This window comes from Syngnathoides biaculeatus, chromosome 16, assembly GCF_019802595.1.
Source record: "Syngnathoides biaculeatus isolate LvHL_M chromosome 16, ASM1980259v1, whole genome shotgun sequence".
Lineage (NCBI taxonomy): Eukaryota > Metazoa > Chordata > Actinopteri > Syngnathiformes > Syngnathidae > Syngnathoides > Syngnathoides biaculeatus.
Genome location: NC_084655.1, coordinates 24747917 through 24775784, shown reverse-complemented (window position 1 = coordinate 24775784; position 27868 = coordinate 24747917). Strand labels below are relative to the sequence as shown.

General features: G+C 49.2%; 4 protein-coding genes and 1 pseudogene across 5 annotated transcripts; 4 read left to right on the top strand and 1 right to left on the bottom strand.

The window, feature by feature from the left end:
- Window positions 1–7: 7 nt before the first annotated feature.
- Window positions 8–3170, top strand: rps2 (ribosomal protein S2). The gene is made up of 7 exons (XM_061846382.1): window positions 8–135; window positions 395–531; window positions 627–716; window positions 2021–2128; window positions 2194–2527; window positions 2862–2953; window positions 3043–3170. Exons 2-7 carry the CDS (start codon window positions 397–399, stop codon window positions 3121–3123), a joined length of 840 nt encoding a protein of 279 aa, XP_061702366.1. The 5' UTR covers window positions 8–135; window positions 395–396; the 3' UTR covers window positions 3124–3170.
- A 546-nt stretch (window positions 3171–3716) lies between these two features.
- ndufb10 (NADH:ubiquinone oxidoreductase subunit B10) lies at window positions 3717–5295 on the bottom strand. The gene is made up of 4 exons (XM_061846383.1): window positions 5047–5295; window positions 4167–4305; window positions 3932–4071; window positions 3717–3864 (listed from the first exon to the last, which is right to left on the bottom strand). Exons 1-4 carry the CDS (start codon window positions 5192–5194, stop codon window positions 3776–3778), a joined length of 516 nt encoding a protein of 171 aa, XP_061702367.1. The 5' UTR covers window positions 5195–5295; the 3' UTR covers window positions 3717–3775.
- Window positions 5257–9754, top strand: LOC133514655 (large ribosomal subunit protein uL3-like; annotated as a pseudogene).
- A 646-nt stretch (window positions 9755–10400) lies between these two features.
- Window positions 10401–13136, top strand: msrb1a (methionine sulfoxide reductase B1a). Of its 2 annotated transcripts, none has more exons than XM_061846628.1 (4): window positions 10401–10559; window positions 11495–11637; window positions 11707–11821; window positions 12534–13136. In XM_061846628.1, exons 1-4 carry the CDS (start codon window positions 10505–10507, stop codon window positions 12551–12553), a joined length of 333 nt encoding a protein of 110 aa, XP_061702612.1. In that variant the 5' UTR covers window positions 10401–10504; the 3' UTR covers window positions 12554–13136. The 2 variants fall into 2 exon arrangements, with proteins under 2 accessions (XP_061702612.1, XP_061702610.1); XM_061846626.1 differs by lacking the exon at window positions 10401–10559 and adding an exon at window positions 11201–11365.
- Window positions 13137–20932: 7796 nt separating this feature from the next.
- On the top strand, window positions 20933–26070 carry LOC133514726 (heparan sulfate glucosamine 3-O-sulfotransferase 6-like). Its single transcript, XM_061846625.1, has 2 exons — window positions 20933–21390; window positions 25452–26070. The coding sequence occupies exons 1-2, from the start codon at window positions 21026–21028 to the stop codon at window positions 26068–26070; spliced, it is 984 nt and encodes a 327-aa protein (XP_061702609.1). The 5' UTR covers window positions 20933–21025.
- Window positions 26071–27868: the final 1798 nt, after the last annotated feature.

The following is a 27868-nucleotide window of genomic DNA, read 5'->3' as shown; positions in this document are numbered from 1 at the left end:
GGTCATTTCGTGGTGAAAAGTTGCCACTCCCGGGGCGCTATGTGGAGCGAGCTTCTTTCCAAATCTCGCGATGTTTCGTGAGAATAAAACCTGACCGGGTCCCTGGCTCCTCCTTCTTCCTGTATCAACCATCACGTAAGTACGGCGAAGGCCACACTTTTCAACCCAGAATCGCTCAAAATCTTACCCATCCTTTTCCCTGTTTCATCACTAACGGTCAAGATACGCAATCAAAGCACGTTATTTTACTAATCCGGTTATATCGATATCTGTTGTCACACATTTTGGATAGGATTATGTAGTTGCATTCCCGAAAATGGCGGCGACGCTCGTCTTTGTACGCCTGTAAAGTGTCGACTACTGCAAAGGTCGTGTCTGGTGTTTTGTCCCACAGCAATGGCGGACGACGCCGGTGGTAGAGGAGGTTTTCGCGGAGGCTTTGGTGACCGTGGCCGCGGTCGGGGCCGTGGACGAGGCAGGGGCCGCGGGAGAGGCCGCGGCGCCCGAGGCGGCAAGGCCGAGGACAAGGAAGTCAGTGGAGCTTGTTTGACGCTGTGCGCTGAAATAATGTGTGTATATATATATATATGTATACACTGTTGGTTTGTAATTGTTTTGTTTTTAAGTGGGTGCCCGTCACCAAGCTGGGGCGCCTGGTTAAGGACATGAAGATCAAGTCCCTGGAGGAGATCTATCTCTACTCGTTGCCCATCAAGGTGAGTTCGTTGAAGGACTAAACGCCCACTTGGGAGTTTTTGTTTTTTTTTTTTTTGGGGGGGGGGGAAGAACTATTGTAATGGCCGTCTGAATGGATAGGGTTCCAATTACGCCATCTTGTGTGTCATTGAGGTCACAGGTGATGGGTGAAGCGTGAAGTTTTGTTTTTGTTTTTCTATAGTTAATTCATCTGATTGGCGTAATTGGAAACCTATCCATTGGCTACGCTTGACCGTTCTAATAGTTGTGGCACAAATGTCTGAATGTCATGACTGAAATGTGCCTCTCGGTTGTCGCTGCACACGTGAAACTGTCAAAGCTGTAAAAAAATGTCTTTTTTTTTTTTTTCTGAATAAGCTGAGGATTGATTCATTTAAGCTTCTGCGCTGTAGTCTTGAAAAGGCTTTTCCAACTCGACTAGGAAGTAAACAAGGCCACTTAAATATGAAGAACGTCCAAACATACATTTAGTTCAGTTAAGTTTACGCTCAATGCCTTTTTCGTTGAACACACGGGCCACTTTCTTGATTGAGAGATTTTGTATACATATTTGGCTATTGAGTGCTGAGTTTTGAGTTCGGTCCTGCTTACGGGATGTGGAAATCCACTCTTCGAAATGATTGAACGTGTTGATAGTTGCTTTTGCCTACATGGCTCTCGTTTGCTGGCAAAACAACGATAAGGGGGAAACAAAACATGCTTGACTCTTTGATTCTGAAAATATCCATCACATGCAGTAATTACTCACTTAATTCATTGTTTGACAGAAAAATCATTGAATCAAATTGTTAATGCACTGCTCTATTGTTTAAGACTTATTTAATTAAAATGATCTGGTGGACTTAATCAGATTCACATTTGTTATTGCAACGAAAAAATCAGGTGCAGACCATTCAGCGGAAAGACAAAAATACATCAAACTAATTATTGGTATAAACTCAATCAAGACTAAAAAGTGCAATAAATGTGTACATTACATTAGACAGATTGAGCAGATATTTACATAGGGTGCGCCTGAATTGATTACTGCGCATCGGGAGTTAGTGCCGGGTAGATATGTTGAAGACCGGAGTTATTGCATGGCTCGGTCTAGTTGTCCCGCTTTTCCTGGTCCAGTACAGTCTGCCCGATGGCAGAGGAGTCCTTCCGGGTGGCGCTGGCTGTCCGGACACCCTCGGAACTGTGAAGGTTCTCCAATGTTAAACCACGTACGCAGTTGTCACTTCATTTGGTGACTGCTGTATGCTTAATGCGCCCATGTCGAAACTTAGAATCACACCCGACATCTTTTGTCACCTTCCAGGAGTCTGAAATCATCGACTTCTTCTTGGGTTCCGGTTTGAAAGACGAGGTGCTGAAGATCATGCCTGTCCAGAAGCAGACCAGGGCCGGTCAGCGCACCAGGTTCAAGGTGAGGTCGGATGCGGAGACCCCCGCAACGGAGCCCCCCCGAGTGAACGTCGCTGGTCTTTCCAGGCCTTCGTCGCCATCGGCGACTACAACGGCCACGTGGGCCTGGGGGTCAAGTGCTCCAAGGAGGTGGCCACGGCCATCCGGGGCGCCATCATCCTGGCCAAGCTGTCCATCGTGCCCGTCAGACGGGGCTACTGGGGAAACAAGATCGGCAAGCCCCACACGGTGCCCTGCAAGGTGACGGGCCGCTGCGGTTCTGTGCTGGTGCGGCTCATCCCCGCGCCCCGCGGTACCGGCATCGTGTCGGCTCCCGTGCCCAAGAAGCTGCTCATGATGGCTGGAATCGATGACTGCTACACCTCCGCCAGGGGGTGCACAGCCACCCTCGGCAACTTTGGTAAGTATGACTTGCGGTGAAGGGCTGTTCATGGGGGGTAAAAATATTAATATTTCCTCGTGAGTTGTGCTGTTTGGTTTTGTTCACATCAATTTCGATTTCCCGCACCATTGAGGCTGGTTTTGCAAAGTTGTTTTTGAGATTAAGCTAGACTTTTGGAAGGTTTTCAAAAAATGAAAATGTACAACTCCTATTAAGTTGTTTGTTTCTCCTCACATGTGCCGTTTGTAATTCTCGATTGAACAAAGGGCTGGGGTCTCTTCCGGTTGGCTCTTAAAAAGCTGTTGCAGTTTTACCTGTTCCAACTGGATTTAAGAATTCTTCTGTCTTCCAGCCAAGGCCACCTTTGACGCCATCTCAAAGACATACAGCTACCTGACCCCTGACCTCTGGAAGGAGACCGTCTTCACCAAGTCTCCCTACCAGGTCTGAAGGCTTGGCACTCGTTTCATTGCAGACTTGTCGACCAACAAGTCATAATTAAAGCTGACCCAAAAAAATCTTATTCCTTTCAGGAGTTCACCGACCACCTGGCAAAGACTCACACCCGAGTGTCGGTGCAGAGAGGCCAGGCCATCCAGGCGGCAACCTCCTAAACTTTTTGTACAGACCAACTGTTAAATAAAAGTTGTGGAGAAAAAGCTGCCTTCGTGTTCTTTGTCCGTCACCAAAATTCTTCAAGTACAGACTGGGATGGATCAAAAATCCCGATCAAGCCAGTCTGCATCACTGATAGCGTAGTAGTCCCCACACGGCTGACTTTGGCGTGGGCAGCATGGATGGGTTCAGTGACTTTCCTGGGAAAGGCTCCATCCTGCATTGCTGCGACGCCACAGCAGAGGGCACCCTGCTTTTTGAAAATGAATGAAACACTAAGTCTACTAGTAGTTTTATCTTCCAGCTCTGTTCTCAAGGAGAAGACTCTGATAATGGTGTTGATTTTTCATAATGTACTTGCACAAGATTGAAATGTCACTGATGCCAATTATCTATGTTGACTATTCCGAGGAAGTTAAGATTTTCCCATCTGTTGGAACAGCCCTGCAGACTACTTGAACTTTGAATTATACGCAAATAATTGACTGTATCCTTGACACGAGGGGTTAGGGTGATGAACCTTGATCCATTATTCTAAATCTTGAATTCCAACCATAATAGAACAAATTGTTCAAACGGCTTTCTTGTATCCTTCAAGTTAAACATTTCGGTACTTTATTTTACAACGCTGAGAGAAGACGAAGAGGACTGCTAAGCATTTTGGATCTGCGCTGCCATCATCCTCTCCTTCTGCTTCATGAGGCATTTCCTGCCGCTGGCATACGCGCCCAAGTCGCCGTCTGAGTCGAGAAGAAAACGTTCAATGAGGTCCGAGGTCAAAAGTTAGCAACAAAGTGCGCAACTCACAGCGTAGCTGGTAGTTCTTGGTGACCACGTTGAACTGCTCGATCTCTTTGGAACAGTTTTGCTGGTAGCTGAAGCCTTCTCTCTGCTGGCAGGCCCGCATGCGCTCCTGGACCACTTTCACGATCTCCTGGTCCACTTTGCTGAGGGACGACAACAACGATGATGATGATGATACAGCTTGCGCACGTGTACCAAATGGGTGTCAGTTTTAGCTGAACGCGAGAAATCCTCTCACTAGTCTCTCCTCCACTGCATCTCGGCCTCGTAGTAGCACAGGTAGTCCCCGTGTTGGCACTGGGTCAGGTCAGGAACGCGGCGGAACTTCTGGTGGTAGTAGACCGTCTTGTTTTTAGCCTTAATCCCGTCGACGACCTCTAGAATGTGAAGAAAATGCCTTTATAAAATACACACATATATAGAAATGTTTGAAACGAGAGACGCTGATAGTGTGACGCGAGCTCAGTGCAGTTATTACAGTTATTGTCTGGCAAACCCCCCAACGTATTTGCGGTTTCTGGAAAATGCTCCTATTTGCATTTTTTTTTTGTGTGTTCAGGATGAGTTTCATTTAGTTAGCCATAGCCTCGTCTAACGCACACCCAAAAAAAAAATGGTATGTTCCACGGGACCGTATAGCTCACTCATCAATAACGTTTTTGAAACGTGACTTGAGCACACACACACACACACACACAATCGTCGTTGCAGTTTCGTTTTTAAGACCTAAATCGATTGACCCTCTGTAATAAATAGTTAAACACACCATTTGAACTTGAGATACATATTGTTTTAAGCTGTGTGCAATTTACAAAATGAGTACAAAGCATCTGACGGAAATATTGTTTTTCTAGTAACTAACGCTTTCTCGCTTCTTTGCGAGATGCGTTGTGAGCTAAAGGACCTCAACGAAATATGTCATTGAAACAGAGTCGCTACAAAATGGCGAAATTAGGACACGATCCAGTTACAGTAATGCGAAGTCATAGGGAAGACAGGCCAATCGTTTAAAACGCAAAGTCCAGTTGAATAAAGCCGAAGTAAAATTGTCATTTGTGTGCGTTCCGGTTTAGCGAGAGAAGCGCCTTACTGTGCTAGCTCGTGTTAGCTTAGCTGACCTCGAAATGTGGTGACGGGCAAGTCCACGGCGTAATAAAAGAGTTTCGTGACAATCAAGGCTGGGTTCGGCAAAGCGGTCTCTTTGCTCACGGCCGGAGTCTGCCGAGGAGGCTCCGGATAAGCGTCCTTATCGAAGTCGGACGGCATCACGGCTCGTTTGGAGCGACGGCGGCCAAATCCCCGATTTGACCTCCGCAGTTCTCGTCTCAATGTGGCGCATGCGCACGAGCGAGCGAGCGAGCGAGCGAGCGACGGTTGAGTGGCCAAGTCGAGGTCAGTGAAAAGCGTCCCATTATTTTGGATGAAAACTGTTCATCTGGGGACACGTTACTTTGAACCTTTTTAGTTTTTATTATGTCACATTAAATGTCAACAAAACAAAAAGATCGAAAAGTGAAGGTCAGAGTTGAAAGTGCTCCATTTTAACCAGCAAAAACCTAAAAAGGTGATCGAACCCGAGTCCTCGGAACTGTGAGGCCGACGTTTTCCAGCCGCCGCTAAATAAAATGTGTGGTCTAAATGAAAAGCACAACTTTTGAAATAAGATCAAATAAAATTGGTGTGGTTTAAATTAAAAAAAAAAAAAATTTTTTTTTTTTACAATATTTCCTAGTCTAATAGCATAGCCAATTGTTGTTGAAATGAAGTCAGATTTGAATGGTTTGTGAAAAGTAACTCATCTTAATGTTCGAGTTAAATTTGAAGTTCAATGATAAGTTTATGTTTTTCAGGGTTAAAGGAAGTGCAAAATGAAAATTTGTCATATCAGGGAGTGTCCACATAGAACACTTTTTTTTCTCTACACACTTAAATGTGTTGTTGGAACTTTGCAAAAAACGTTTGTTGAATTTTCAAATTCAATGTCATTTGCCTTGGACGTAATTGCTGTCATGTTCCCATTTGGAATGCTGACGGATTTTTGTTCGACCTTGCCTGCTCCTTGAAACGATTTGGGCGGCATCTCCTTATCTGGAATTTGTCATTGGTTGCCGTCTCGGTTTGAAAAGTAAGATGAATTTTCACACGTTGCTATTGTTGCGCACGTTGGCCCTCGTCGACTTGCAGTCGTTGCCAAGTGTTAAACGAAGTGCAGAACTTGGCGAGCCGACAAGGAAATCCTCCCCTCTGTGCGCTCCATTCTTGGTGAAAGAGTTCCTGGCCACTAGTTTTTGCCGCAGCTTAAACTTCTGAGCGCCCCGCTTGCTTCGGGTTGTGTGAAGGATTTTTAGCTCTCCGGAAGGATTTTTTTGGGGTAGTTTATACAGGTCGGCGCTCCGAAAAGTTGACGGGTATGTACCACGTAGCTGTAGCTGTAGCCGTGCCCCACCAATCCACCAACCTACCTCCTGTCAATCCCACTGAATGAAAACTCTGCCAAGCCGATTCAAATGTCAGGAAAACCTACCGGATCGGTTGACCGACCGACCGGGCGACCGACTACGCGGACCTCGTTGTGGCCCAACCCAGCCGACGAGCGAGCTCCCCATCCGCGACCCGCCGACCTAGCTAAGCAACAGCCGCTCAACTGCTTCCTTAGTGACCAAATGATGTCAGCAATCCGACTTTCACGGGTAACCATTTTTCTAAATCCGAAGCGTTGATGCGCACCCACGGTCCAACAATAACGCTGAGATTTCAGATTCACTGTGCTTGATTTGTTTAGGGACAAAACAAAAGGCTTTCAAAAGAACGGAGTCTTTGGCCGACTTGTTTCCGGGTCGCTCTCCCGGTTGTATCGTCTCCTTCCGTCGGCGATGGTGATGTCGTCGCCTCGTCTCTGATTTGGGTTCTCACCCGCTGAATAAAAATGTTCCCCGGATACAGTTTAAAAAGACACAGTTCTAGGTGCTAAAAAGTGAAATACAAGAGATTCCTTCACGAGCCGCTGGAACTAAACCACGCAGCATGAGCGGGACTCGTAGCACGCTTCGACAATCGGCCTTCCATTTCCCCCACAGAGCAAACAAAGCGCGAAGAAGTGGAGGCGGTCACCATCATTGAGACCCCCCCCCGCTGATTGTGGTGGGCTACGTCGGCACCGTGCGAGGTCTGCGCGCCCTCAAGACCATCTTTGCCGAGCATCTCAGTGACGAGTGCAAGCGCAGATGCTACAAAAACCGGTAAGCGAGTGCCCCAAAAATGTCACGGCTTTTAGTCTACGTGCAGTACCCGACCCGCCCCGCCCTGCGCACGTTTCATGCCTTTCAGGCACAAGAGCGAGAAGAAGGCCTTCACCAAATACAGTAAAAAGTGGCAAGATGAGGCGGGAAGGAAGGCGCTGGACAAGGATTTTACTCTGATGAAAAAAATATTGTTCAGTTATTCGGGTTGTCGTTCACTCGCAGGTAAGGCAGCCATTTTGATTCCGACCTCTTGCAAAGCCGTGGCAAAAGGGCAACATCCGCACAAAGATTACATTTCGCATCCCCCAAAACGAGCGTGGCTGTCGGGAGGCGTTTCGAATGACGGTTTGAAAATAATTTTTCAAAGCACAACTTTGCAGACTTTGCCAGGGCAAAACCGAGGTGAAGGGAAGCCAAGAGGGTGCGAAAGCTTCCACTTGCGACGTAACGCGATCGAGCTGCACTTTGAACAACTGATGTGATCTCACGATCGCTCAGACACGGTCTTGTGTGATAAAAGTCTCGGTACACGCTTCCGCTTTCCGCTTTCCGCTTTTTTTTATACTCATTTTCAGATGCGCCTGCTGCCCTTGGAGCAGAAGAAGGCGCACATCTCGGAGGTGCAGTTAAACGGGGGCAGCGTTTCGGAAAAGGTGGACTGGGCAAAGGAGCGTCTGGAGCGAGATGTTCCCGTGTCCGCCGTTTTCCGCCAGGATGAGTTGATCGACGTCATCGGGGTCACCGAGGGTCACGGCTTTAAAGGGTACCGAGTAGAATTCAATCAGAAGGTCACGTGCGCTTCCGGGTGGCAGAAACTTCATTTGACTGCGCCACAGCAACTGAAAAAATGGATCTGGGCCTCCTTCCCTTCCGCTGTACGCTCTTTGAATGTGCTGAAAAGGAAGTCGTAACGTGAGGTCGGTGACACGCGACCCGCCATTTGCGTTTCAGAGGGGAACGTGATTCGAGACCGGATCCGGGGAAAAATTCCAAGTCAACGTCATCGCGACGTTGGCCGCTATATTCGTCAACGGGGATCCGATCGTTTACTGTTTTTGTCAAGTACTTTTTTCGTAAGGCAGGCGTGGAAGAGCGTCTCGTCCAGCGGATCTGTGAAGTTTAAGCCTCGATGAGCGTACCTTGTAAAACCCCAAAATGACGACAATGTTTTATTTTTCCTCCCTTGAGCTCCCAGCGGAACTTGTGGCCAATGTCTGCCACCCGGATGTACCCTGGCCCCCGTTGTTTACAACCACGGTGAAAAGTTCTCCAGGCGCACTCATTCGTCACCCGCCGGTAGGTGTGACCAGCCGCTGGCACAACAAGAAACTCCCCAGGAAGACCCACAAGGGCCTGCGCAAGGTGGCCTGCGTCGGCGCGTGGCATCCGGCTCGAGTGGGATTCAGCATGGCGCGGGCCGGACAGAAGGGCTTTCACCACCGGACCGAGATCAACAAGAAGGTGAGGTCACCCGCGGTTCGGCCGACGCGCCGAGCTAACCGCTGCTGTCCTCAGATATATCGAGTCGGTCCGGGACGGAAAGGTGGTCCGGAACTACGACGTCAGCCAGAAGACCATCACGCCCCTGGTATTTCCTTTCGGAGGCTGTCGACCGCATCATCTTCCCCGTCACGGAAGGGAAAACCAGACGGCAACCTCAAGAGTTGAATTTGTTCCGTGACCATTCTTTTAACGCAAATAACACTCGTATCTCAAATCGTCTTTCCCCATTGAAACGGATGACAATACCATTAATCCATTCCAGCCAAACCAAAAAGCCTCTTTTTTTTTTTTTTTTGAAGTTAAGAGCAGCCCACTGGAATGTACAGAATTGTTTGTGTTACGATGTGCCAAGTTTTTGGCACATTTTGATCGAGATTGTGCTCCTCCCTGGTGCGCACACCGCTTCAGAGTAATACATTTATACAGAAGATAGAATTGCTTCTGCCATGATCATTTCCCATCCAAATATTGGTCGAGGGTCGAGTTTTCCTCGTGTCCCGTTTGCCGCTGCGGGGAGGCTTCCCGCGCTACGGTTGCGTGAATAACGATTTCGTCATGGTGAAAGGTTGCGTCGTCGGCGCCAAGAAACGAGTCCTCACCCTCCGGAAGGTAATTGTCACCTGCTGCCCTTTTTTTTTTTTTTTTTTTTTTTTAAAATGTATCTTCGCCACGTGGAAAATTCACAGCCGCCTTCCCGCAAGTCTTTGCTGGTGCACACGTCTGGCAAATCGTTGGAAGCCATCGAGCTCAAGTTCATCGACACCACGTCCAAGTTTGGTCACGGTCGCTTCCAGACCGCGCAGGAGAAAAGAGCTTTTATGGTCGGTCGCCGACTTCCTTCTCGCTGACTACGCAACCATGTTTGAATTTCCGCTGACCTCTGACCTGTGACTTACGTGCAGGGCCCGCGAAAGAAGGACGCCTTCCAGACTCTGCCGGTGCCTCAAGCAGACCAGATCTAAAACTTTGGAGTACTTTCAGAGATGAAGCAGAGGTTTTCACAAGGAAGGTGACACTTATCATTAAAATAAAAATAAAAAAACCCGATTTGAACACGTTTTCGTTTCATCAATCGGACACACATCAGCAACATTTTGGTTTTGGCTGTGGAAGACTATGTTTTTTTCATTAAGAGGACTAGAATAAACAGTGCATATGTACTTGAATATGTTCTTCTCCTTTCATATTTCTGATATCGCGCCGATCTCGGATTCCTCATTGGTGCTTGGCACCAGGATGCCAGCAGGTGGCAGCAAAGATTTTTCTGCGAAATCACAGTTCCAGCCGGGCCTCTGCGTTTTTGTTGCCGGGAGTGGACAGAAAGACGCCGAGGATGCATTCCGCTAACACCGTCGCCAACATTACAATAGTTCGATCAAGTCTTCAGCAAAAAGGAGTTCTCTTTTTATTATTTTTTTAACTTACAGCATATTTGATACCATTCCAAGCCACGATCATCGTTTGCAGTTTTCACGTCGACACTGCGTTTCAATGGAAAGAAATGAACAAATGTATGTAAAGTAAAAATGAAAATTATAACTTAGAATTATACAGGAAATGTCTCTAACTCCAAAGTTACATAAATACAACCGCAGTGAAGTTATGGTTGTCTCTTTTGACAATCACACTTCGAGACTCGTTGGTTTAAAATGTTGATCACTGAACAACGGGACAGGGAAGATGCAGATTTGCGACCACGGTGAGAGAGTCCATTTCCATTTGCGGTTTTATTCTGAAAGGAGTTGGGTTTTCGGCCGGCCCGGATGTTGCGTTTCAAAACCGATTTGTTGCGTCTTGGAGCAACAGACTTGGTCGACGAACGCCGGTGGAAATGTCGTTCTGTTCCTTCTTCGGTCGGGAGGTTTATAAAGACCATTTCAAACCAGGTGCTGTTGCTACCGACGCGACGTTTTCACGCTGTTATTTCTTGATTCGTTGTCATTTAATTAGTTTCGCTTTCAAAGTCAAAGGTAACTTGCTAGCCGGCTAGCCAAACAGCACTTTTTAATGAGCTGGTTTTTTTTTTTTTTTAGTTTTATTTTTTGTAAATAGGTCGACTGCTGTGTTGGCAAATACTGTAAAATCTTTAAAAAAAAAACCATGTCTCTATTGTTGTTGTTAGCAAGGTGCGTCAAAGTTTGCCCTTTCGTAAGAATCGTAAAGGTTGCACAACCCTCCCAAATGAAAGCGGCCACTTCCTCTCAACGAGGGGCGGGTGGCCAACAAATTGAGAGTTCGACGCCACATCAGCATCCAGAATTGTGTCAGACGGCCGCGCCGTCGATTACTTGAAAATTGTAAAATTCATTATATTCTACATTTTGAGTAGCTTGTGAAGTCAATATTCATAGAAGTAGCCTCTGTGAAATTGGAGTATATGTTAAATAAGAAAATCCTTTCCTGGAGGTAATAAACGACAACAATCACATCAGTGCAATTTATTTTTAACTTGTTCATCTCCATAAACACTGAAACTTATTTTTACTTCCTTTTCTGTGTTTTTCGTTAATTGAACTTCACCCACCAGCCGAGTTTATATCAGTGAAGGAGGACAAATTGACAAAAAACAATTCCGACTGAGACAGCCAGTTGATGAGTCGAAGCTCAACAGAACACGTATGTTTTTGGAATGCCAGCGAAATTCGGAATATCTTGAGAAATCGGATTTCAACCCCCCCCCCAAACCTCAAACGTAAGGCCGATGGATGTGCTATTCAATAGCTGACCACGTTGACTTTTTATTTTGATAGTGAACCAAAAAAAAAAACAAAAAACTTTCCGCTTCATAAAAGCCTAAAATCTTACCTCACTTTTCGTGTAGGAATTTACGCGTGCGCCAAGTGCGATCACCATCTGTTCTCCAGCCGCTCCAAGTACGAGCATTCGTCTCCCTGGCCGGCGTTCACGGAGACGGTCCGCCAAGACAGCGTGGCCAAACGCCAGGAGAGACCCGGAGCCTTCAAGGTACCGGCGCCACAAGACCACCGTTTGTCTCTGGGAAAGCGTCAACCCGATTTTTGCGTTTGACTCCAGGTGCTGTGCGGCAAGTGCGGAAATGGACTCGGCCACGAGTTTGTCAACGACGGCCCCGCTAGAGGCTTGTCTCGGTTTTGAATATTCAGCAGCTCACTAAAGTTCATTCCGAAAGGTACAGTCGGAATCGAATCCGCACTTCCCTCTCAATGTTGAGAAACGCCGCCGCCGACCTCAAATGCCAAACAACGCAAGGAACTGAGAAGAATTTGACCCGTCACGGCATTTTTCAACAACTCTCGTCGGATCTGAACAGCAAAAATAAATACTTTGGTTTTCTTGGACAAGATGACAACATTGCTGTATCATCAATGAGCTCTTTGACTTTAAATTTTTTGAAAATTGCTGACACTTTTGCAATTGTTCATTCAAAAAAAAGGGGCGGGGGGCGCGTATGTGTGTGGAATACTTGGCTCAGCATTCACACAATTTGCTCAAATTGCTCTTCAAAATGATCAAAGTACAGAGTTTGTTTTCTTGGGCAGTAAACATCAGGTGGGAGTGGGAATAAATAGCTTGAAGGCCCCCCCCCCCGCCCCTGCCAAAAAAAAAAAAAAAAAGATTGTTCACTAGCTGCCAACTGCTCCTTGTTGTCAAGCGGTGGTAACGCAGCCGTTTTGTCACAAGTCAAAACAAAAATTGTGAAAGTTACACCTCGTAAGGCAGTTTTTCATCGCTCCAGTAGAGGTCAGTTTTACAGATGCCACGTCTGTGATGGCGTGCAGGGAAAAGGCATCTGCACAATGTCTGGTTCCGTCTGGATGCCCCGAAAAGTCCACATGATGATGATGATGATGATTGTTTTTTTTTTTTTTTTTGCTTCGCAGAACATGTCGATGGACAATAAAGTGAGCATTGCGGAGGAGTTTTGCGGGATCTGCTCAGTAAAGTGCGGTCAGCGAATGATGCGCTCTGGGGGAAAAAGGCCGACCCGGCAGCACCAGAGTTCTGATGGAGCCTGGCCCCACTGGACAGCAACAGTAGGAAAAAAACAAACAAACATTTTTGTCTTGCAGTAATTGAGACTCAGGAGAGCATCGCTTAGCCAACTTTTACACACGTTTTTGTCTTCCGGTATGGATTTGAAATTGAATAGAAATACATTTTCATCCATCCAACGTTAGTGTTGGTCCGGCAATAAGTCGGTTGGACTCCGCCGAGTTCTGCGCATTGTCACCGATTTTATTCACAAGTTGTATGGACAGAATTTCTCAGCGTAACACTAACGTAAGCACAACGTTGCCTCTGTTTTATTTTACTTTTTTTTTTTTTTCAATCATGGAAATGTATGAAAAAGGCAGGGACCAAATATTTTATTTATGAATTTGCTACCCATTAGCACTTGATGAAAAGAAGCAGTACTTAGCCACTCAGTTGCAGCGCCATGTTTAATGGGGGGAAAAAAAGTCAAATAAATATATTTTAACGTACCTTTTGGTTCCGACTGAATGATTTGACATTTTGTCAAGGCAGAACATGACGCATGTTACATTTTCCAGTGACAATTAAATAAAGCGCATCATGTTGACCTTGAAAGTTTCAGCATGTCCTAAAAGAAGCTCTTTAAAAAAGAAAAAAAAAAAAAATTGGGCCCAAATGAAATGTTCTCGGTTGCTGAAGGATCGTTTTATTGTGAAAAGATGATGCCTATGTTCTTGTCTTTTTCTCTTCTTCTTCTTCTTCTCTTCTTCTTCTTCTTGTATAATGTGTATTTTCATCCGGTGTCACGCGAGCAACGCGTCACTCATCGGGTCCATCCCGTGTAGCAGGATGGACCCGAGGCCTCGTCCTCGTCGCGCCCGGTTAGTCGACTCCAGCTCGTGGCCACGCTCGGCCTCCGTAACGCACGAGTGGCGACCGCGGCCGCGTTGGTACTCGGCTCGGTTGGGGAAAAACGCAGTTGTGAGTTCTGCCGGTCTTGCTCGGAAGGTTGAGGAGGTCGAGGACAAATCAGAGCGGGGCTCCAGAACTCCGTTCTCACTTGACAGCGATGGCTCGTATGTGCATATTTTGCCAACGTGCTTCAGGTGAAGGCTTTTATCCTTTGCGTGCACGTGTTGTTGTTTTTAGCCATTTTGAAAGGACAGACGCCTCCCATATAATGAGGAAAAATCCAATTGCACCCTAACCCTTCATCAGCAGGTGGTGCTGTAAAACCTTCTGTGACTTCAGCAATGTAACCCCCCCCCCCCCCACTTCCATTTGAAGTCCCTTCTCAAGGGTTGTTCTTTGCGCCTCATGTGGGGTTTGGAGTTTTCGCTTGGCCCCATCTCGGGGTTTGGATCAGGAGATAAGATCCGTCTTTGTCAGCCGTGGGCCCCCGAAAGCCTTTGAGACTCAAGCCTCCCTGAGCAGAGGACGATACACGGTGCAGTTTGTGGCTGTAGTACATCGTTTCAGACCAGATATTTGCTGCGTTTGTCCAGAAGAAGATTTGACTGGCCCGGAATCTCCGTTTGATGACGTCTCTCGAGATCTTCCAGGGCAAACTCACCAATGCGGCCTTTTATGGAGCTCCTTTGGTCCATGTTGGAACGCAGCTGAATTTGGTTACACCTGATTCATATTCAGGGTCATTTAAGCACCATAATTTGGTGTCATATAAGCCCCGTCTGCTTGGTACCTTGATTGAGAAGAGCGGCTCTGCCTTTTGCTCTTTTTTTTTTGACTTCATGTTGAAAAGCTTAAAAAAACAAATGCAATCACAAGGCTTCACCGCCAGGTGACGCTATAAGATATTATCCTTCCACGTGGATGGTTTGGCAGAATGGGTTACCCGTTCGTGGGCAGCGTCCCATTTTTGGGACATCGTGATCTTGACGCATTATGTCCTTCAGTATAGCAAAATATCCAAGTGTTTTAATCTGAAGCCATAATTTGGTATCAGGAGAGGATAACTCATCGGTCAAAATTAGCACTTATTATTATTTCCCTTTCCTTCCTGACCCAACATGGCTGCCTCAAGTTATCATCTAACTTAACCATCCACGGAAAATATGTATTTCCTTGATTGTGGCCCGTTAGGAGACTTTAATCTCAATCAGGCCAAAAATTGCCACCCTGCCCATGAATGGGTTAAAAATGCGAGTTCGAAGGCCCCGGAAAAATTGGTTGCATGTGAAGGTTCTGCAAGTGTGCAGGTTACCTCCGATGTGAGCGCAACATTCGGAAGGATACCAAAAGATATCGAATGTGTCCCGACTGAGAGATGGCAGCAAAGCAACCACGTCGGGCAACGAGAAGTCTTCTTTTAACCCAGCAAATCTTTCCGAGTCCACCAGTAAGTCGGGCCTTTCCGTTTTCATTTTTGGGAACAGAACACCGGCCCATGAGGGAATTCCAAACGTTCAAAAGTTGTGGAAGCACCCGTGGAGTTTTATCGTGCAGAATGTGAAATTCTTTTGGTTGAGATTTACAGCCTAACCCCAAAAGTACGACAAAACTTCAAGCTATGATCCGGTGTGAGGAGCCATCAGAAAGAAAGTCTTGAGAAATTTTACCTCTGGGAGTTGCGTCGCAAGTCGGCCTCCGCGCCGGCTCGCGGGGTTCTGGTGGTCAAGCGTCGCAACGAGTGCTTGCCGCCAAGATCCGGTGCAGGCCTTCCTTCGGGCAGACTTTCCCTGCCCGGCTTTGCACGGAGGCCGCTTTAGGAGTTGAGCGGCGGTCGACGATCTGAGGAACTTCCGCTACGTGAGTCGCCGAAAACCGGTCCCCTTTCGACAAACTTGCCACGAGTAGTAGAACGTAACAGTCGGCATCGGGGCGGTATGACGGCTTCTCAAACTGCAGCCCGAGAGAGAAAAACGACTGGCGAGACTTGGGCAAGGAAATCGGATGCTTCCAAAAGTGCAAAGCTCGAGGTGTCAAATGCTTGAAGGATTCCCGAAAGGAGGTGGGGGGGGGGGGGAATGAAAGAAGTTAACACGAGAAAGCGTTTTGGGGCAGCCTTTCTATTTAGAGCATGAAACATTTTGATGCTTGCCGCTCATCCTCTCCGTCTCGCCCGAATTTTGCCCCCCGTGGCCCTCACTTAGCCAGTAAAACCTTCCTTGCCGCTGATCACATGTCCGTGTTGTGGTTCCACACGCAGATGGCAGCCAGGCAGACTCCTTGGGGGGGGTCCTGGATGAGGTAGCAACAAACCCAGCAGACAAAAATCCAAACTGAAAGCAGATGTGAGAGGAAAAAGGATCCGGCTGGCATCGGGGCGGCAGCTGCGAGGGCCGAGAGGAAGCAAACAGGAAACAGGAAGTTCTAATCCTCTTGATTGAAAATCAGCAGACAGACTTGGACTGTGGACACACTTTGATGTTTTTTTTTCGCAGGAGCTCATCCTGAATCCGGATCGGGAACGGCGTCAACCAGAAGGCGGAAGGCCGAGCATACTTTTAGTGAGCATGTCAACCCATTTGACGTAAAAGTATCATCTGAAAGAAAAAAAGCTTCCGCTTAGCAAATGAGCTCCTAACTTTGCTCGCCGATCACATGGTCACGTTCCTTCTTCTTCGGACCACCAGCGTCTTACCCGGCCGGGGTTTTTGACATCATCGTCGTCATCATCAACCCACTCATCTGTTTTTGTAGATGACACCCGCGCTTCTCCCCGACCGAGTCCACCTGAGAGCTTCAAAGCGGCACCGACCGGTATTGTTTGGACGGATCAGGCAGACGGGTTCTTATTTTCAAAAGTGGCTGATCGTGGGGCCCACATGCTGCCTTTTGTCCGGGTCTCGTCGCAGACGACACAAGGATTTGCGGGGGGGGGGGGGGGTCTCGGTCATGACCAGGATCATCCTGAGCGGAACCTCCTTCTTTGTGCTTTTTGTCTGTCTGGAGAAGAACAACAATAAACCCTCGCGGGTTGTGCACTTTGAATTCTTCTTCTTCTTCTTCTTCTTTTTTTTTTTTGAAGCAAGACCACATAAACAAGGGAGCTCATATAAATGGAACTTTGTAGACGTTCGGGAACAAATCGGGAAATGAACTGAAGAATATACTTTTGTTTACTCGACAAACGGTCACATAAATCCTTCCGGCTTCTGCTTGAAAGTCCAAAGAAAGCCGACTCAAGCGACTTGAACTGGATTTGGGATTATTCAGACCGCAATTTAACATGGGCGGGTTGGTTAATTCTGGACTCAAAGGGGTGTGCACACTTGTGCAACCATGTTCATTCAATTGTGTATTTATACATCCCCTCGGTTTTGTCATTTGAACACAGGTGTGTAGACTTGTTATACCTACTGAAAAGTTGATTGTACAAAGCCTTTTGCCTGGAATTCATCGATCTATTTTCAGCTCGTTCAATTTAGTTGTGTTTTTTTCAGATTAATAAAACCCCCAAGAAATTAAATAACCCATTTCAGTTGTGTGGAACTTGCTAACATTTGAAAATGTGTTCACTTTTTTCACGTTTTTGACCCAACAAACTGGTCACCATGAAAAAGGCCTTCAATATTTTTGCCTGAAATGAAAGGAACCAAACGTAACAATTTCTCTTATTATTCTTACTAATATGATGATGGAAACAACTCAAGGCCCTAACAAGAAACAAACTTTATGCGGTTGTTATTATTCTTTATGCGGCGGGATCGACCGGCTCCTCTCACGATGTTGCGTGTGTTTGCACTGGGCAGTTGAGTGCCTTGCTCGGGGGCGCGTCTGCCGTGACCTGTGACCTTTGACCCCACCAGCAGGTCGGGAGTCCCATTGGGTCCATCTCGGGTGTTGAAGGTCACAAGTCGAAGCCTTTTTGACTGCCCCCCCCCAAAAAAAAAAAAAAAAGTGATGCCGATTTTCACAGCTCGTTTTTCTTTCCGCGCGCAGGCCCAAAGAAATGCCCGTCGGGACTCGTACTGCCCTCCCGCAACCCGCTGAGCCAACCCTGCAATTTGCTCATCCTCTCTCATCTTCTCGTCACATGAGATGTTCTGCATAGCTACCGGCTGGGTTGGGGGGGGGGGGGCAAAATGTGGGTGTTTTTATTTATTTCTTTTTTGATTTTTGGGCAAAGTTAGCCCAAAGTATCTGGAGTGTGCGTTTGCAACAGATGCGCACCTCAAGGTTGTGGCTCGGCCGGCCGGCCGTGTTGCTTCTTGGTGGTTCTTTTACAGGACTACAAATTTGAAGTCCTGCAGAAACCGCGCGACAATGCTGGGAATTGCGCTACCGGGTGCTCGGTTCAGGTTTTACCCCACCCGATGACAGCTGGGATTGTCTCCGGTGCTCCCCTGTCCTTTGTGAGGATAAGCGGCTTGAAATGTGAACGTAAAAGAACGAACCAGATTTTTGCTACTTTGTGCATCAATTCAATGGACATTGTGATGCTCTACATGGAGTTTGCGCCTTGGCCGCCTGGGGGCAGTATAATACAAACCACTTGGTAAACTGTAGTCACGTTGTTCATTTTTCTCCGAGAATAATATGACTGTGTTCTTAAATTGTCCATCTACATATCGTACGCCACTTTGTGTGTTAAAGGACTTGAACAATGCCACAAAGACTATTTGTTAGCCCATCCATGGCAGTGCCCACTTTGTGTTAGCATTAGCAGGAAGCTTTCCGACTCAAATACGTAAGTTGTAATCGTAGTCTTTGTTTGATGTTGCCTTTGAAGGTCAACTTCAAAAGTACCGCGCACAAATCGCCAAAAGGTCGAAGGTGAGGAAGGGCAGCCGGCGGTGTGCTGACATCGCTTTGGTTTGCAGAGCTTCGTTCCTGTTCCGTCCGATACGGATGAGACGTTCACAAGTTTTGTGACGTTGAACGAAGATGGAAAAACTTCTTCTTCTTCTTTTTTGATACGGACATTGGACCACGTGCACGCCAGTATTTGGTATTTCCCTTCCCGGCTGGCCGGTCGCGCGTATTTGCCACACCCGCGTTGCCTTCGGCCAAAACCGCTGTCGGCACCCAAGCTGCTAGTTTGCTGGTTTGAGTCGGACAGAATTTGACATTCCTTTTGAAATGCGGACTCTTCCCACGGGGTTCCGTCGCGTCTCCGGTTTCTGCGGCGTGAAGCCGTTTGACGCGTTCGCGCGCACACAAACTCGAACGCCGCCTCTCGCCTGCAAGACATTACGGGACAGTCGATAGCATTCACGCCCGCCTCCTCGAGGGAAGGCCGACCAACAGGTTTTTCCCGATTTCCCCCGTTTTGATTTTGCGCGTGTGTAATAGCGCGACAGCTCCCATCCCAAACGTTGTGCATTCGACAGGGTGGAATGACAACAAGTTGGGAAAGTCCAGCGAGCAAAGTGCGGCCCGCTAATGAGAGGCCTGACACAATAAGCCGTAAAAGCGGCGAGGACGTCAGCCGCCGGTTTGCCGACTCCGCCCGGAACCTGCCCAAGGTTGCCGGGCAACGCGAACGGAACGTCTTGGTTGGTGGAGACCGACCCAAAGTGTGGGAACGCTCCATATCGGGGCCAGAGTCTCAAAACCTGGATTAGCCGGACGGGCGTTCTTTTGGGGAAACTTTACGTAAACCACAGGCCCAAGTTTTCATTTAAAAAAAAAAAAAAAAAAAGGTTTTCTCCGCCCCAAAAATGTCGATTTCTCATTAAAATAATACACTCTGACATTATGAACATTGCCAGTGCACTTTAAGATGGGAAAATACAAAAGATGATATCATTTCAAAAGAATTGTCTTGTATATTTCACAAACGACAGAGCGAGCAGCCCTTTCCGATTGCAATGATGAACTATATGATTCATAAAGTATGAAGTATAAAGCTTGAAAAGCCCCAAGGGTCAAGTCGTTCTCTCCGCTCTCAAACACTGTGGGCGTGTCCCCTGAATGCACCCCCCCCCCCCCCCGACCCCAAACACCCGGGGAAAAAAAAAAGGATGCGACTTCATCCGTCTTATGGCTGCACATAACTGTGAAAAAAAATGAAGTCAGGAAAATAAATATTTGAACACGGAGGCTTCAGAAATGTTAGCAGCTTGAAATGTGACTTTCGGCATTTGAACAAAAGGACCTTCGGTTCACGGGATTGGTCGCCACTAAACGCCCGGGAGGCCAACTTAAAGGTGAAGGCCCGAAACTGAATGCACTCAAGCATTTGCGTGGGGGAACAAAAAAAAAAATGGATTTGATTCAAACGTGCAAAACTAACACTCGTGTTTTGATGATTTCCGTTTGCCGAATGTCCTTCAGGCCGTGTGACGTCGTCACGATCGCCGTTCCGCTTTCAACGATTGGGCCTGGAAGTGGGAAGGTCAATAACAAGTTTGCAGCTTCAAAAAGAAAAGAAAAATGCCAGACTCGCCATTTTTTCCCTCTTTTCTTTTTATTGCTCCAGCGCAGCCGCCGTCTATCGCGGTCGCCCAAATTTTTGCCGTTTGCGTTGATCTCCTCCCGACTCTTCTTGCGGCTGAAATTGCTTCCATGCCGAATGAGATCTTGCGGTCGACTTTTGCGGATTTTGCCGCCGTTGAATTCCTCTCGGGGCCGTTAATGCTCCCCCCCCCCCCCCCCCTCCTCGTCTTCTTATAGACGTCTCCATTTTTTTTTGTTTTTTTTTTAGGACCTGTGTGAGGTACGCGGACGCGCGGGGAGGAGGACGGCGCCCGGCCGCTTTCGTTCTCCACCTCCATCCGTCATTCTTGTGCCTTTGAGCACACATGAAACGTGTCGCCTTTGTGGCTTTTGTCTTGTCGACCGTCAGCATCTTCCGAGCTGCTGGTGTGACATCTTGCCTGACTTCAAAAGGAAAAAGCACTTCAAACGTGAACGGTTTTGCTTTATTTGGAGATCTCATCACTCCAGACAAAAAAAGTGATATCCTTTCGAGAGAGACTGTACAAATTCTCACTCGCCCTTTTCATACATTTCAAATGTTGCTCCAAATCGAGGGACGCAAACAAACACGGGGAGGCCGGACTCGAACCTGCGAGCTCAGAAGCGTGAGGCGGATGTGCGAACCTGTCTCGCGTGGATTTCAGGGGCGCTTGGGCCCGAAAAGCCGTCGGGTGGGCCGAGGTGCCCTTTGCCCTCGTCGTCTTCCCGCTCGGGGTCTTCCGTCCGCCGATTTCCGGAGAGGGAACCCGATTTGTGGGCGGTGGGTGCAGACAAGCAATTGACGGTCAAAGTTTCGCGGTTTTCTTTCCCGTGCGTCGCTTCTGCCACCTCTGCACGGAAGCCGCAGGCTTGGCCAATCACAAAAAGGGGGCGTGTGCAGGGGAGGGCGGGCGAGGGAACCTTGAACGAGGACTGACGAGCGGAGCTCGCACGTGCCGAGCAGACGGCGCACCATGCGGCCGGCGTTCGACAAGCGTTCTGCCCGTTTTGTGCACCGGCTCGCGGGGGCGGGATGGGGCGCACGCGGAGGCGGCCGCAGCTCGGCCGGGGCGCCGCGACGCTCCTGGCCGTGGCCTCCTTCTTCTACTGCCTGACGGCCATCTGGCCCTCGGCTCCCGGGACGCGGCCCCCGCACGCCGCCGACGAGCGCGCGAGGGCCGTGCAGCCCCGCAGCCTGCTGGAGGACATCAAAAACGACGACGACGGCGGCGGCGGCCCCGGGAGCAAACGCCTCCCGCGGGCCATCATCATCGGCGTCAAGAAGGGGGGCACCCGAGCCTTGCTGGAGTTCCTCCGGATCCACCCGGACGTGCGAGCCGCGGGGGCCGAACCGCACTTCTTCGACAGGTTCTACGACAGAGGCCTCGAGTGGTACAGGTACAAAAACCCTAAACGGACGACTTTAGCGTATCGAGTGTGTCCGCCTGACGGCTGTGGACTTTGCTCGTGCGCGGCTCCTTCCTCAGGTTCTCCGGCTTCCGGTGGGGACGCACTGGAGGCCCGTAGCTGGACTGATGCCACCAATTTTAGGACTTGGCCTAACTCGACTAAAACTTGTCGAAAGGTTGACTGTCCTTCAGTCTTCTTCATTTTGTCTTTGTTTTTTTTCCCCCCTGTGCTCCGTGCAGAGCAAAAGTGGCAACTGCGACGCAATCTATGTTGTACTACACGCAGATACTTTATTTTTGTCGCTCAGCGTTTGGGAGCTGCACATATTCGTCACTGTCCATCCAAATGTGTCCTGCTGCCTGCCAGTTATTTTTACGCCCCATGAATGAATTTCATTTGAGAACCACTCAATTAACTCTTGGCCAGTTCAACTTTTCCTCACTTTAGGGAATGATGTCGCCTCGAGATTGAAAGTCTTTTTGTAAGACATGAATGACTGAAGATAGTTTTGGGATTCCACTGAAGACTGAATTCCAAACGTAAACGTTTTTGGGTCCCCGCGACGAAGAGGCCAGCGGTCCAGGTCGTAGGCCGCGCCTCACCTGAGCGTGAGGACGAGCGATCGGTCCGGAAGGCGGTCGAGGCAGCGCGAGCTTCTCCGTTGAGGTTCGGCGATGGTCTCCGGCCGGATGTTGTCGGAACTCCGGGAAAGGCTCCGAGCGACCTGGCAGAAGCTCAAAAATCATCTTGGAAAGCGCCGACCGAGCGCTTTTAGATAAAAGGATCTGTCGAAGAAACGAGGTGCAATTTCTTTCACTTTTTGTTGTTGTTTTTTTTGGTTTTTTTTTTTGCGTCCCTTCAGCAACCTTCCGTCACACACGCAAACGCTTTTGACTGCTGCTAATTTTAGCAAGCCGCTAAGCTGGCCTGCACGTTTCTCCCATTTTGAATTCGTCCTTTCACGTCTCAATCTCTCTTCCTGGCGTCTTCCGCGTGAACAATTTTGTAGCGCCGCGAGCGCGAGCTGGGGAAAAACGTCCTTAACTGGTCGCCAGCGCCGCCCGATCGCTGGACAATTTAGTCTTCAGTCAACGTGAAATACGTGCAGGTGGCCGCCTCTCGCTGAACCAACAGAAAGAAAATGACAGCAGACAAAAAAGGATTTTGCGTCGAGAAGAATCTCAAGCAAGCAGAACGACATCGTCATCATCATCGAACAAGCAAAGTAATCATTGATTTCCACGTCAAATGCGCAGGGAGCAATTTTTACTCACTGCAGTTTTTTTAAACCTGGGATTCGTCAGTTGCACCTTGAACGGCGTCATCCCCCCCCCCCCCATGCTCGTATTAAGAGTTATCTTGACCCTAAATGTGTCTCCAGGTGACGTTTTGACATTTCTCTCCTCTTCATCGACGTGACAAGCCGCAATTCGCCGCCTAATCTTTTTCGTCGTCCGAAAAGCTGTGCCGATCTCAAATCCAAAGCCTCGCAACGGCGCCGTCTCCAGGCGTCTGGTAGTCGTTACAGCGGTTTTACAAACCTGAACGTCATCAACGAGCTGGGCTGCCTACAAGTTGTCGGCGCCAGTAAGCGTTTGGGTTCCAGTTGACAAATCCAAACGTCACAACGGCAATCGAACGAAATTGGACTCGAGATTTCAGCTTTTGCGCTTTGCTTTTGTTGACTTTTGCTTTTTCTTGAGGTTCAGGATTTCGGTTTCCTTGCTCAGTGCCCTGAGCTCCTCTTCGCCCCAAATTTTCCGTGAGACCGATTCTAAGTGACGTGGTCTTGAAAGACTTTTCCGAACCGGACGGGGGCCACGCACACTCCGCAAAGACGAGTTTAACCTGAGCGTCGACGCCAGATATGCGAGGGAGTTGCGCTCGCGCTAGCGCGCCGCACTTGCGGTCAACAGACTTCCCCGTGTGCGACCGACCGCTCGTGGGCGAGCTTTCCCGTTGCTGCGAAGCTCTTTTCCTCGCGACTTGTCAACTTGCAATTCCTTCTGACGCCTTCACGTTACATGACGTGATGTGCGCTTTCCGGGCATGCCGTGGGGCTGACATTTGAGTTTGGGAAGGGGTGGGGGGTCTGAAAAAATGGAGGATTAACGCCACAAAAAGACACGCCGGCAACGTGATCCCGAGCGAAAGATGACTCGCCGGTCGTCGTTGAATGGACCCAAATGGAAGTCGGCCCAAGTCGTGAAGCGGGCCTGCGTCTTGAGGGTGGTGGGAATTGAAGAAGAAGAAGAAGAAGAAGAAGAAGAAGGAGTCATCCAGGCGGGACAAACGAGTCTTCTTCTTCAAGAGGCATCTGGCAGTCCCAGGCCCCTGAAAAACACCAGCAGAACCTTTGACCTTTCATGTCGCCCAAGCTTTTCTTGCCATCTGACGATCGTTTCTGAAAATCAAAGCGCTTGCCAACCGCAATACAAAACGAGGCCGCGAGATGGGATGACACCCAAGACGAGGCCCCGCTCGGATGTTCAGACTTCGCAGAGCGCATTTCAAAGAGTCGGAAGCAGAAAATCCTTCAAACGGGAAATAGACGACCGCTATCGGGGGGGGGGGGGGGGGTGATCCCGAAACTTTCCGGCTGATGATCTCTTCGGTTAAAAAGGCAGTCGTTCCTTCGTGTTGTGGGGGAGGGAGCGCAAGGCCAACCCCGACGATTCCAGCGGACTCGGAAAAGATGTCTTCACCGCACAAATTTGCGCCTTGGGCCCAAATTTTTTCATGTCCGCGATTTGAACAGATTCGAACGACTCGCCATCGATTTTCTTCCGCCACTGGAAGAAGCTGTTGCTCTTTTCTTTAAAAAAAAAAAAAAAAAAGATCCAGCCGGCCAACTAAATCATTGTTATTGCTTCCACGAAAATGAAATTCTAATTGCATCTTGCGCATATTTTTCATCTGAACTTCCTTTTGGTTGGCTCGCGCCAGGATGAGGGGGGCGGGGGGGAGCCCCCGCGTTTTGGGGCAGGAAGTCTCTTAGCCGCATCCCAAGTTTGCGGGGTCTGCATTTAATCAGGAGATCCGGACTGTCTCGGTGTATCGGGAGAGTAATCGGCGTCGTGTCGCTGGAGGGAGGAAGCGTACGCCGCCCCCCCCCCCCCCCCCCCCCGCCCCCGCCGTCCCCTCCCACCTGACTCACGTGGCCAGGACCCGGTTCGCTGGCGCCAGCCGCCCGTCTCCACGCCGTCAACGGCGAGTTGCGTCTTTGTCCGCTTTCCAAGAAGACTTTTGGAAACGACGGACGTGTCGGCCAAAACGAATTCATTCGGCAACAATTTGGGCCTGAAATCCTCGACATCTGGGCAACCGACCGGCGCCGACCCGTCAGTGAATCGCGGGCAAAACCACGGAGCCCACGATTTCCCAGCGCTGGCTAAGATCCAACTTTTGCGTCGGCATCCGAGACATCAACGCTCCTCGCCATCGTCCAGAACCTTCTCGCTACATCAGCCCATCCTTCATCACTGCTTTCTGCGCGCTTTTGGGCTCGGCGCTGAAAGGTCGCCCGCTTTCTTGTCGTCGCAATGTTGTTCCGGCAATCTGGAGGAAATTGCCCTTCTTTGTGGTTTGGCCTCATTAGGCCCCACATTGGGGGGGGGGGGGGGGGGGTCTATGGAGCGCCAGACCTCCACGCAGGTTTCACGACGTGTTTGGGGTCCCTCTCGATCTTGGGCTTTTTTGCTCCACCCGCCCGCGAGCCAAAGCCCGACTTTCAAAAAAACGGGGGGGTTGGAATTCCCCACCGAGGATGAGAATTTTCAAAATGCGGTCGTTGGCCGACGAGTGAGACTTTTGCTGGCGGCTTGTTGGGATCGTCGTAACCGTGACGACCAACGACCTTTGCCCCTCCAGCATTTCTGTGCCTTTTTTTGCGAGACGGCCGAAGCCCGAAGTGGAGGGCTCGTATCGTATCGTATCGTTTCGGCCGTGGCAACCATTTGAGAAAAGTGCGGGTCGTGACGGCCGAAAGTACTTCCCTCAAATGGACCGAACGGGAAAAAAGAGCCTAAGGCTGCTTTGTGTCATTGCAGGAACTTGATGCCTCGGACCCTGGACGGTCAGATCACCGTGGAGAAGACCCCCAGCTACTTCGTCACCAAGGAGGCTCCCAGTCGCGTCTGCACTTTGAACCGCCGAACCAAGCTGATCGTGGTGGTCCGGGACCCCGTGACCCGAGCCGTGTCTGACTACGCGCAGACTCTGTCCAAGAACCCGGCTCTTCCCTCGTTCCAGAGCCTGGCCCTGAGGAACGCCTCGGCGGGACCGATCGACGCGTCGTGGAGCGCCGTTCGCATCGGCCTCTACGCCCAACATCTGGAGAACTGGCTTCGCTACTTCCCCCTGTCGCGTTTCCTTTTTGTTTGCGGCGAGCGATTGGTTTCCGATCCCGCTGGGGAGATGGCTCGGGTTCAGGACTTCCTGGGCCTGAAGAGGGTCGTTTCCGACAAGCACTTCTACTTCAATCGGACCAAAGGTTTCCCCTGCTTGAAGAAATCCGAGGGGAGCGGCAGGCCTCGCTGTTTGGGGAAGTCAAAGGGACGACCGCATCCCCAGATTCCCGCCGGGGTCTTGCAGAACCTGAGAGACTTCTACAGACCTCACAACCGACGCTTCTACCAGATGAGCGGACAAGCCTTCGGATGGGACTAGCGGGAGAGGGGGGGGGGCTAGACCAAAAAAAAAAAAAAAAAAAAGCCTCGGGAAGCGGATGTGACGATGCAGGATCCTCCCAGTGGGTTCGGACCCCCTTCAACCGCTGGGCTCCGGGACATTATGCGAAAAAGGATCTCTTCTCTAGTCCCAAGCAACCGCCAGACACTTTTTAAGGGCAGGTTTGCAGTTTTAGAATAAAACGTCGGCCCCTTCGAGCCGCTGACCGAAGCCGAGCTCCTCGGGACACGCGCGAGCGCCCTGCGCATACGTGGCCGTAATCGGTTCGTAATGCGCAGTCGCCGTGACAACGCCGTCCGCCTTCCACAAAACGGCAGCGCTTGCAATATTAAGCTAGCATCAGCGCGCGCGATGAACCAGTTAAACCCGTTAGCCACGACTGCTACCTTGGTAGCGTGACTTCTTCTAGTAATCTTATTAGAACACAACACTTGTCAGTGTGAACTTTGACTTTTTGGAGTATTTCATTCAATCCAATATGTCACCGATGGTGTCGTGGTACACACGCCTGCCTTTGGTGGGATCGATTCCCGCCCGGCCATGGCGTCGATATCTGGCGAGCGGTTCAGGGCGCAGTCCGCCGTTCGCCCGAAGCGAGCTGGGATAGGCTCCAGCTTTCCCGCAACCCTTTTGAGGATAAGCGGCTCCGATAATGACACGACGTCCATTCGATCCAAAAGAGCGGAAATGTTGCCGAATCCACACTGAGGTTGCTTCGCTCTGCTTCCATTTGCTTGTCATCTGTTTGGCCTTTTTATGCACTAAGCTAATATTTATACGCTGACTTACTGACAACTGAAAGATTTTCATGTATTTATTACACGACAAGACGTGAGAATATGCCTTACTTCACGAGGAGTGATAAACCGCTATTTTGTTTTATTTTGTGTGTGTGTGTTTTTTTTTTTTCAATATATACACATATATATATAAAGTATTAGCTCGACTTGCTTGTTTTCATCTTCATTTTCAGTTTTTTTTTGTTTTATTTTCCCGATGAGACATTTTTGTATCAGATGTGAATCATTTTCCCACATTTGGACCTTTTTCCTGTTTTCGACCACTTTGATGCTCCCGTTTGGGTCATACAAAGCGTCGCCGGTGTCACGTCGTTCTCTTCTGCTTTTAGTCCAGATCGTGCAGCCGTTCACACAGATTGTTTTCCCGCTCCGTGAACGGCGTGAGTGTGAACGCTCGTCGGGGTCACTCATATCTGATGCGCGTCGAATGTATTTGTATTCTCCCGACTTGGCACGCTCACACGCACGCCTAAAAGGCTTTGGCCGTCGCTGTCGGTTTCTACACGCCCGCACTAATTGCTGCGTCGGGCTTTTCTGTTACATTCGCCCTCTATTATGAGTCTGGCTCCAGTTTTGTAGTGGCACCCCCACCAAAATCCACAAGCGCTCCCTCGGGACCCGCTTGTGCCAAAGCTGACAATTGCCGGCCCGGCCCGGCCCGTAATGCTTTTTGCTGTACACCGGCCTGCGGGGGACATGAAATGAAAATCTGTGAAATATGTCAGGACTCAATCACATCTCACTAAATTTCAGCGTGATTTGTGCTCATCACTTAAAACTGCAAACGACATGAGCAGCGATCCAATTGCGCTGGCCCGTGAGAGCCAGGACGTCAAAACGTGGCCGTGACGCATTTTGACACGTAAACACACGGCAAACAGCAACAACAGAAACTTTTTTTTTTTTTAAACTCCTTTCGCCTTATCTGTGTAACATGCGCGCACTCGCAGCCAACAATGAGGCGCTCTAAAGCGGCC

Coding starts and splice junctions, on each gene's coding strand:
- rps2 (XM_061846382.1), top strand. CDS start 397: ATGGCGGACGACGCCGGTGGTAGAGGAGGTTTTCGCGGAGGCTTTGGT. Junction 532..626: donor GCAAGGCCGAGGACAAGGAA/GTCAGTGGAGCT, acceptor TTTGTTTTTAAG/TGGGTGCCCGTCACCAAGCT. Junction 2,129..2,193: donor GTCAGCGCACCAGGTTCAAG/GTGAGGTCGGAT, acceptor TGGTCTTTCCAG/GCCTTCGTCGCCATCGGCGA.
- ndufb10 (XM_061846383.1), bottom strand. CDS start 5,194: ATGCCGTCCGACTTCGATAAGGACGCTTATCCGGAGCCTCCTCGGCAG. Junction 4,306..5,046: donor GCCCGTCACCACATTTCGAG/GTCAGCTAAGCT, acceptor TTCACATTCTAG/AGGTCGTCGACGGGATTAAG. Junction 3,865..3,931: donor CAAGAACTACCAGCTACGCT/GTGAGTTGCGCA, acceptor TTCTCGACTCAG/ACGGCGACTTGGGCGCGTAT.
- LOC133514726 (XM_061846625.1), top strand. CDS start 21,026: ATGGGGCGCACGCGGAGGCGGCCGCAGCTCGGCCGGGGCGCCGCGACG. Junction 21,391..25,451: donor AGAGGCCTCGAGTGGTACAG/GTACAAAAACCC, acceptor GTGTCATTGCAG/GAACTTGATGCCTCGGACCC.